At 34.0% G+C, this 10,678-nt stretch overlaps 1 protein-coding gene across 1 annotated transcript; it reads left to right on the forward strand.

The window, feature by feature from the left end:
* The first annotated feature begins 3,200 nt into the window (after positions 1–3,200).
* On the forward strand, positions 3,201–8,179 carry LOC123525155 (histamine H2 receptor-like). The gene is made up of 2 exons (XM_045303953.2): positions 3,201–4,041; positions 6,860–8,179. The coding sequence occupies exons 1-2, from the start codon at positions 3,216–3,218 to the stop codon at positions 7,531–7,533; spliced, it is 1,500 nt and encodes a 499-aa protein (XP_045159888.2). The 5' UTR covers positions 3,201–3,215; the 3' UTR covers positions 7,534–8,179.
* The last annotated feature ends 2,499 nt before the right edge of the window (positions 8,180–10,678 follow it).

The raw sequence follows: 10,678 nt of genomic DNA on the forward strand, positions 1-10,678 counted from the left end.
AAAATCTTGCACTGCAGATTTAAACCAATTAAAACTAGTATCAATCTAAACATCAAAATACCACAAGATCTATAAACAATTAACAAACAATTACTAATCACTATCAGAAGGAAAAAGTTGTGGGTTCATGTCCACATAAAATAATTCCACATATCATGCTCTTAAACTTCTGATTCCTAACCATATAGTTTTACCTTCGACTGCGGTTTACAATGTAATTTTGAAGTACGAGCAAAACATATATGAGTCATTTCATAATTTGTCCAATGAAATTGCAACATCTAATGATTGTCATGTGCCTTTAATAGAAAAGCGAATCAAGAATAATTGTTGATTAATTTATGCATAAGTATAAATACTACTGTTCAAATAGTAAGCATTCATTTTTCTTTTCACAAGCATTGAAATAACACTCGTCGTTAGTAGATGCCATCCATTACGTTGGTTTGACTAACTGAGTTGTTTAAAACACCAAGAAGGAATTATACAAGGTGTTGCCCTAAAGGCTGTTTTATTTACTTTATTTGGATATATTTGATGTACATATCGATTATCAACGGACAATATAAGTTTGTACAAGTGTGTGGCCAAGGGATAGATAGCCAATATACATTAGTCAAAAGTGACAGACTGGAGACAAAAATAGCGGACAATTGTGAAAAATCATCTCTTAAGTCCCTCAGTATCCTCAGGCAGTGTATATTGCTGGATTTTACTTTAAAACAAACTTTTAAGAAGTGAACCTAAAACATGTAAAACGAATAACAACCGCTTATAATAATTTGGAAAACTATACACGAGATTGTTGTGAATTTACTTGATTTAAATCAGTTATATGAAAAGATAACTTCGTCAAGAGTTTTATCAAATGAACTGTTAAAAAACGTACATGACTTAATTTAAGCTCTTTAAAATTGATTCGCGAATGTTCTGGAGACAAAGCAGAAAATAATTATGCTATTTGCTTAAACAAAAACTAAAAGCGATAAGGACAAATACTTCTTCGGCGATAAAAACTGATTCATGAATATTTCAAAACGTCATTCTATTATTAGATACAAATAAGTCATTACGGAGCGTTTCACGGTAATTCAGAACGTCTCAGTTTGATGGATGGCGCTTGTTATTTTAAGGACACAACCACTACTGTAAAGGCGTACGAATACTTCATTAGACCTTTATAACGGACACGGACAATGTAATCGTACTATGTACTATGGTCAAAGTCTGGGGAATTTCTCAAAACACAAAAATTGAAACACTTAACCACAGGGATTCGTTTTATTTTTAAGACATTAATCTTAAAGTTTTCGCCAAGTTAACAAGGCACAGCATATCTTTATAATTCTTGGCAGTGTTATCCTCTGCTGCGAATAAATCTTGTCTCCAAGGAGAACACAGACGAAGACTTTATATCTACGTATACATACATCTGATGATAAAATATCATGTTCAGTTTAATACCCGTAATATTATTTACTGTCTGCCATTTGATAAAATACCTTTTTTCAATTTTGTAAATTTTTGAGAATTATTTTACCAGTCTATCAGCAAGCAACGCAATTAAAACAAATTTCATCGTAATGACAAAAATTACATTCTGAACTAAATTCATTGGACGGTAGCTGTTTCTTTTATAGGTAAAAAAAATTCTGACCGCAACTCAGATTGCCCATGGCTAGGTCTCTTCACTCAAATAAGTATAGTTTATGGCAGAACATTATGTATTAATTTAGATACAGGACTTTGACCCAAACAGCTGTAATGCAGTCACAAGCTGTTTTCTTTATAACCATGTTTTTTCTCAAGTTTGGTGACAATATGTCATTCCAAACTTTAGTTATTGACCGAAAACCTTTGTTTCTATTTTCAGTAACAAACAAGTTGAAATTAGCTGCAGTTACCCCATATATAGAAAGCTACCTATAATCAAAGTTTTATCGTAATATCTCTTTGTTATTTACAAAACTGCAGTAATTGAGCTAAATCAATTTAAGAGAATAAGGATGGCTATATTAAACCCACGCCGACGTCGGTTTCGGTGTTGCTCTTTGCTCTCGGGTCAAAGTTGGCCACCTTCTAAATTTCCCTATAATCATTAAACCTCATAATTTGTAAGAGTGTTGGTTAAATGTTTAGGCCAACCTCCTCAATGCCTTCTTAACTACAGTCCCTATAATCAAAAAGAATCATTTCTTAAGGATTGATCTTGTTAAAGGGTAAATATCTCATATGCTCCAACTCTTTATGTCTGTACAAACGGCAATGGTTTCATCTCAAAAGTGTAAATAGACAAGTAAGAACAAACAGTAAACCACATTATTTATTTTGTAATAAAGTAAGCTTTTCAAATAGATAGGTACTATTTCGAACGAAATATACTGCAAAACTTAACTTTCGTTTTGAACAGACTCTATATCACTACCCAAAAGTACTAACGTAAAACAGTAAACCTTTGAAAATCGACCTTCATAAATGTAAGTTACAGTTTTTTTACGATTAGAACTATATCGCACGTTTAACTGAAATAAGGTTCCAAATTGTTACAGAAAGTAGTCTTTTTTTACTACTTAGAGCCTCCTCGGAAGTATCATTAGCATTTTCCTCAACTAACCTTACTAGCCATCAAAAGTACGTAGATCCGGTGTTTTCAGGCCGTCTTATAGCTGATATTGTTTCTAAGTATCCTTTTACCTCAATCCCACTGACTCTTACACCCTGACCACCAAAACATGAGACAACAAATAAATAAGTTTTATGTTCTTCTAATATTTTAGTATTCTCCCAAACACACCCAGACCCTTAAACCTCCCTATTACACTCCTATACCAACCGTCAGTTATTTTTGTAATTTCTATTCAATGGCATATTCCTTTCTTTTTCAATTCCTTGTGTATCTTTTAATTATTTTAGAATATCCCATCCTTTTTCAAACAATTACAAATACGTCAAAGGTCAGTGTTTTTTGTAAGAATATACAGCATGCAACTTTGCAGGGTTAAACTTTCCCTCTACAGAATTTAAAAAAAAAAATGCGCTATAATTATGATTATACATATTCTCAATACACACTTTTAAAGTACAACAAGTTACCATGATTCTTAAAACATGTTTGAGAAAACCCCCCAAATTTGACTGAAGTACAGAGTACGTTTACATTTACATGTCCATGTCCGTGTCCGTGATAAAGGTCTATTACTACCTCTCACTTAAAGATGAGCAACGACACAGTGAACACGATTTTAGCATGCGACGAATGTGAAGAAATGAGAAAACTTGTTGGAATAGACTGGTACCCCGGACTTTTCTCTAAGCTGGTATTTCTGGCAACACTGATGATTCTAACGTCAACTGCTAACATTTTCTTGATGTATATTGCTAGTAGAACCAGATCACTTGTCAATAACACGAAAGTATTTTTCAATAGCCTCTGCATAGCGCATCTTATGGGCAGCTTTATTGTGATTCCGTTTTGGATTGTGACAAGATTATCTCCAGAAATGGCAAAAACTACACCAGGCTTTTGTGAAGCATCATCATTCTTTTGGATACTGATGATTTTAGCTTCCTTTTATTCTCTATCTGCGCTGTCACTCGATAGATTCTTTATCATCTCAAACCCGATGCGGTATCCAATTAAAGCTACAACTAACAAAAAACTGCTTGTTGTAACAATGCTATGGATCTTCTGTATTATGTTTGCAGCGGCCCCTATTTTTGGATGGGGAGAATATACATTTCAGCCGGACGCAGTTCCAATTTGCGGACTTGATATGAAATATTCTCAGTCATTTACAATTGTTCTTATCGTACTTGGATTTTGTGCTCCTCTTGTGGTTGACATATTTTGTTGTGGACGGATTATAGCCATAGCCCGTCGTCAGTCAAGATCAATAGAGTCGCGGAAAGGCTCTGATGGTTCTACATCCAGTACAACATCATCCAGAAGTACTTCGTCAACAAAAAGTATTCAACCGATACCAAAACTAAGCAAACTGAAACAGAAAATCAATTCTCTTCGGCTGGTTTTTGCCGGAACTGGTAAGAGACTTTTCTAATTTTTTTTTATATTATATTTTTCTTATTTGGTATTGTTAAAAACTAACAGGTCCGGGAGTCTAATTAGTAAGAGCAAGTTAGTGACTAAAGGAATAGATGGAAAATGGCCGAATTTAGGGTACTTCTATTCCTAAAAGACGCTGTGGTCAGTTTTATTAATATCGAAAAAAAAAAAACGTATGAAAAATGTGCCATCACGGATATCTTACTTTGGTAAAGTAGAAAGAGCCGCGAAACAGTATACCTCCATAACTTCTATAATCTGTGATTTAGAAGCTGTGTTACTTTGGCACATAGGTTACCAGATATATCATATGTATTCAGAAAAATATATAAACATTCACTACGGTCGAAACTGCGCACGCCTGGCAACACTTCAAGGTCTGCAGATGATTTTTTGACGATAATAAACCCAAAATGCAGCAATTATTAAATTTCTGCGTACATTGCTTCACTAAAAATATTCACACAATTGAAGTCGTTGTATACGATATGACTGATAATTATTATCATAATTTGTTAAATTAGTAAGGTTGAAAAGGTGATGTCAACACATGTGACACTGAAATTTATCTGTGACATGTTCACGTGTATGACATTTAAAGATATTTCTTAAACTATCGTGTCTGGCACAGTAACATAGTTTTGCGATAAAAAAAATCGTCGACAGGTACAGGCAGTCATTAACAAAACATTGATTAATCACTGTTAAAGCAAAACTTACTGAATATTTGCAAGTTTACCTCTAATTTAACTTGCATTCTAATGTAATATTTCTTTAAAAAGTTGTGTATAAGTTTTAACATTTTAGAATATTAACTACGTCACTAGTAACGTCGCTGTTAACTAAAGCATTGAAACCAGCTGGGATGTTTCGTTGTATTTCGATTAGTACATGTAAAACTTTTCTTATATTTGATATTATACGGAAAATAAAATAAAATAAAATGAGCAAAGTCTGGATAACTTATGGTAGTTTCTAAATGTTTAAAGAGGCAAGCGTATTCAACACTCGTCCAAGCAACTGGCAGCATATATAATTGATTGAATACTGTTTATAGAAAATATTGAACATAAAAACTAATTTGCATATGACATTATACTTATCAATGTAGCTATCGCTCAAAATGATAACTGCAGATTGATTAGCTATCAAATTTACATATTTCAAAGGTTGGCAGTCTAAAAATATCAAAGTAGGCAAAAACGTGATAGGAAAAAGCTGGTTTTTTTTGGCGTTAAATTATTGACAAGTGACATCTGCTTTATTACCGGGCCTGTTATGTTTGTTAAGTTTGATAAGTATCTGGAAGGCGAACATTTAAAAAATTATAACGGTCTACTGGCGGCCTACCCCTTCTCATATTTAAGATATATGTGACACTCTAAACTGTTGGAATGCATATTTGTTACATGTAATTACTCCGTAATTAAACTAATCAAGGCCCATATACAATGTTACCAGAGCGCCTAACTTACCTCAAAAATTTAACAAAACCACAAGATCAGTTAACTTGAAGCCAAGGTCAACATAACTCATTTAATGTCATGATAGTAGTACTGTATTATCTCAAGTAAATTTATATGAAATAATGTTAAATAAACGTTTCCATGACGTTATTGGTATTCATGAATAGTTTTTAATGAATCAAATTGCTTTCGTGATGACAATCCCTTACATTTGACAAACGTGTCACGTTCCTTGACACTAGCCTTCTAAATGTACAGTATGTATATTAGTGTTAATGTACCTATTCCGAGAACTATTTGGACAAATTTGCACAAACAAGCTTTGCTGGAGGTCATAACAAAAATAAGATGACGTTAACTAAATGCGTGGTCAACATCATACTGTTTATATACATATTTGTAGTTTATCCAAACAGTTACGTAATTGTTAGCATTCAGTCGTAGTTAATTAACGATATAGACATAAATTTGATGCCCTATAATACTGTGGCCTTACAACCTGTACGACAACACTGTCTTCTTTATAAATACACTTACAAATTATATTTAGACAAACGTGAAAAGAATTAAACGCGAAACATCATTTATTATGTCTCCAAATGAAAAGTTACGTGCTTGTTTAACTGTCAGCGTTTACGTAACTTTCTTCAGGTAAATACAGGTAATTAATAAACGTTTAAAAAGGCCGTGAACAGTCAAAACTGTTTTCATGTCACAGGCGACACAAGCTTCTTATTTGAGACGGCAAAAGACGTTAAAGCCATCATGTTTGACAATATTGAATATGACACGTACTTAAGTGCCAGGCTTTTAAGTTCTCTGAACTGAACTTGGCAGAAATATATAACAGTTTTGTTAAACTAATATTCATTAGAATTTTCCATCGGCCTTCAATACTGCATGATTCGAATGGGGGAATGTGTTCGCTTTGACTCAAACAATTAAGTATTTGACCGATATACTCAAAAGAAGGTAATCATAAATAAGTGTTTTGCGTATGTAACGGCAATAAATCAGCTCGAGAACATAACGTTGTCATTCACAAATTATTTGTTTATACTTTAGAGCAATTACCTTGCTATGATTGTAGGTCCGCCAGAAATTGTGTCATATTTATTGTCATGATGAGGGACTATGTTAAGTGTTAATGACCATAATACATGTATTACCTAGTAGCGGTATTAAAAACAAAACAAAAGAAATAATCACCCACGAGACCCTAGTTTCTTTGATACAGATACCACATTAGTTCGTTTTAAACATTTTTAAACACACTAGTAGCATTTAAAATCAGTTTGCTTATGGTGCGTTTTGTTCTGTCTATTTGCAGGTAGTTTTCTGATCTGTTGGTTACCATATCTCGGTGCGCATGTCTGGATGGCCACGATCCGCAACTTGAGTCACAACAAAGAATCCATGCCGTACATACTGGAGTTTGTTGTCATGTGTATAGCACTGGTCAACGGCCTTATCAACCCTGTCGTTATCATGCTGTCGAATAGAGACTATAGAAAAGAATTGAAAAGTTTATTATTCAAGCGATTTGCAGCGACTAGTCCAGAGGAACGTAGTGAAACTGAGTCTACCCCAGCACATCCGAAGCGGACTCAGTTTAAAAGTTTGAATCTCACCAATACCTTCCAGACAATACAAGAATTCCACTTAGATGTCTCACCTCACACACCACAGGAAACTTCGTGCCTGAGGAAACAAGACAGTGATGCTACACTCGACAGTCCAGCTGATCGTAGTCCTTCAACGCCCTCTACAGAATTTCTTGACATTCGCAAACTTTCTGTCATGTCCAATTGTACGGAATGTATAAAACTTATAACTAGGTCAAAGTCAAATGGCAGTAGTATTGACCTAGATTCTCCACTTGAACAATTAAAGGCAGATGGATTTCCCTCACAACATGCCACTATTACTAAAACTAGCTCCAGTGATCAAATAGAGACTAAGATCGATTTTGAGTTCATCGCTTCTGGAATAGTCATAAAATGAAGGACTGGTAGTGAAATATTTTGAATGCACGCTTCAATTTGCGTGATATGGCCAGTGTTCCAGTTAAAGACAGAGCACGCGAGAGGTCACACTGGTGTCAGTCGATGTATTGGCGGGCACTGTCAGAGCCACTATGGTTGAAATATACGTGAAAGTAAGAGGAGAGGCCAATTTACGTCGTACAATCGTAAAACTGCTCGGAATTTGTTTTGTCATATTCAGATCGAACTTTGAAAAGCATCGCTTTATGGTAGCATGAAGCAAAAGAACTGACCTATTCGTATACACACTGAAACCTGGATTATAAAACATGTTGCAAAGTAGGTCAAGTTGACAAAAACTATTTCGAGTTGATATAAAGTTGAAGGTTAGTTTAAGGACGAACTGCTGTGTTTAAGGTGGGAAAATGAGGACAGTATGAGGTCGGTCAAGATTGCTGACCAAGCACAATGGCAATCAGTCATATATTCAAAGTTGTAAGAGAAACTTTTATCTTTGAAAAATGTTTTAATTAAGCATCTTTCACCTTTAACAATTATTGTCATTAAACAGATGAAATTGAGACATTTCATTATAGTTACACAAAACTATGTTGTACCTTAGATCTATTATGAGATAGAACGAAATAAAAATGTCATGAAATCTCTCTGCTTGTTTTGTTGGTCGCACAGGATATAATACATTCAAACGTTACGTAAAATGGAAAAACAAGCCATATATAGAAATATGAAGGACACTTTAAAAACGGCATTAGCCTGTCTCGTATGTGATTCATCACATTTCGCCCACAAGTAAACAGAAATATCAACTCCGTGAAAGTTTGAGAAATAATCTAACAGCTGTAGAATTACTGAAGCATCTTTGTTAAATATTTGTATATCTAATTTAGTAACATTAAAAAAATATACAGTTGTTTTAAGTAAGCAAGGTCTTTAGGAACATAAAATTACATCTCGTACCAATTGAACAGAGTCATGTTTCAATGGAAATAGAAAATATAAAGCCCAATACAGACATTTTGCGTTATTATTGAGGTCAAGGTTAATCTACAAATTTAATCAACTGTCTTGAAATGTAAATAAGGTTGAAAGCATTACGAAGAAAATCGCCCTAGTGAAACAGTTACTTGACAAAGTTCATCACACCGAAAAGTATTCCAATTAATCTTCTTATTTATTTACCTGTTTACCGTCCATACAAGTTGCATTTACCTATTTCCATCTGTTATGTGAAAAAATAAAAATATTTCAGTTTAAAACGGCATTATATCATCAGTTGACACGCAACTTCTAATATCACAAATAGTGTTTATGTTGTTGTGAATGGTCATCAAAATGTTTGACTGAATGGTGAAAACACAAGGTGTCTCGTCGTTATTAAGACAATAGTTTCTGAGTGAATGAGTGGAAATACTAATAATCGCATGTTTACCATCCCAATGACGGCCATCTCTTCTATAGAAAACCTTTTTGCATCTTTGTTTGACACACCGGATGGCCGTATAAGGCGTTGTACAGCGGCCGGTTGACCAAGACCGCTAACTTTGAATCACCCATCGCCGCTATTGGACAAAACCTCTGGTGCTGGAGGGGATTGGGAGGGGATGGTTACTGAAGCCATTAATGGGAGGAAGCCATCCAGCTGGCTTCAGTAAGTTTGATGTTTCTACAAAGGTGCCCGTCCTGTCCTGAAATAATACCACGAGGTACACCTGGTATCTTCCTTTACCATCACAACATGGAAAGTCGCCATATGATCTAAAACTATGTTTTCGAAAAGAAGAAGAAAATAAAAAGAAAAATAAATCCGAAAGATAGAGAAGTAACTAGAAAAGGGAATTATATTTGAAATCAATTGATAATGTCTTTTATCGCATAGTGCGGCAATTTTCCTTTGATCTTTGCAGCATGTTATACATAGTAACACACATTATTACTACAAAACTGTGCTGATATCTTACAAAACTGTTGCGATATATATCAACACGGAAATCTCTATGGAGTTTCATAAGAAAAAAAGTGTTCCGATATATATCAGCACAGTAAAACTGTTCCGATATATATCGGAACACTTTTTCTCTATTGAGGTCCTATCAAGGGAGTATAATTTTTTCCTTTCAAAGAAAAGATGATTTTAGCTCCAATTTACAGTTCACAGAGAAAGAATTGTCACAAACACCTACATTTATAAAGTAAAAGAATAAATAAACTAGAATATTTCAAAAACTTGATAGTTATTGCCAAATTCAGAAATACATGAAATACACGATGTATATGAAATTCTGAGATTTCTCAAATGTTTCTTTTTCTTTGATTTTTTTTACAAACAAAACAACAAGTTTTACAATATGTCTGGCCAATGAAATGCAAAGATTTAAAACCAATGCAGAAATTTGTTGGGTACTTTTATCTGGGGAACACATTTTCTAAAACAGAAGTTTTAGTGTTTCAGTCAGCGAGGCGCAGAAAGGGAATCAAAATAGTAAAAATAATAATAAACAAATTTAAATGAAAATAATATATAAATTTTAATGATAAACTATGCGATAAAACAGTTATAATATGTAATGCTCGTGTGTTACCAGGATATATCAGAGCTAGGGGTACATCTCGTTATTTTTCTCTTCACATATCTGTCTCGGCCTACCGGCCTCGACGATATGTGCAGAGAAAAATATCCTCGATGTACCCCTAGCTCTGATATATCCTGGTAACACACTCTCACACATACTATAACTATTACAAATTGCTCTAACGCACATGCAATACTAAGTTTAATCACAAGACCTGAAAAAAGATATAAAACACTGTCTGTTAGTTATAACATATACACTGTCTGTTAGGTATAACATAAACACTGTCTATTAGGTATAACATAAACACGGTCTGTTAGGTATAACATAAACACTGTCTGTTAGGTATAACATAAACACTGTCTGGTTAGGAATAACATAAACACTGTCTGTAAGGTATAACATATACACTGTCTGTTAGGTATAACTTAAACACTGTCTGGTTAGGTATAACATAAACACTGTCTGTTAGGTATAACATAAACACGGTCTATTAGGTATAACATAAACACTGTCTGTTAGGTATAACATAACACTGTCTGTTAGGTATAGCATAAACACTGTCTGGTTAGG

The sequence above is a fragment of the Mercenaria mercenaria genome, chromosome 3 (genome assembly GCF_021730395.1).
Source record: "Mercenaria mercenaria strain notata chromosome 3, MADL_Memer_1, whole genome shotgun sequence".
Taxonomy (NCBI): domain Eukaryota; kingdom Metazoa; phylum Mollusca; class Bivalvia; order Venerida; family Veneridae; genus Mercenaria; species Mercenaria mercenaria.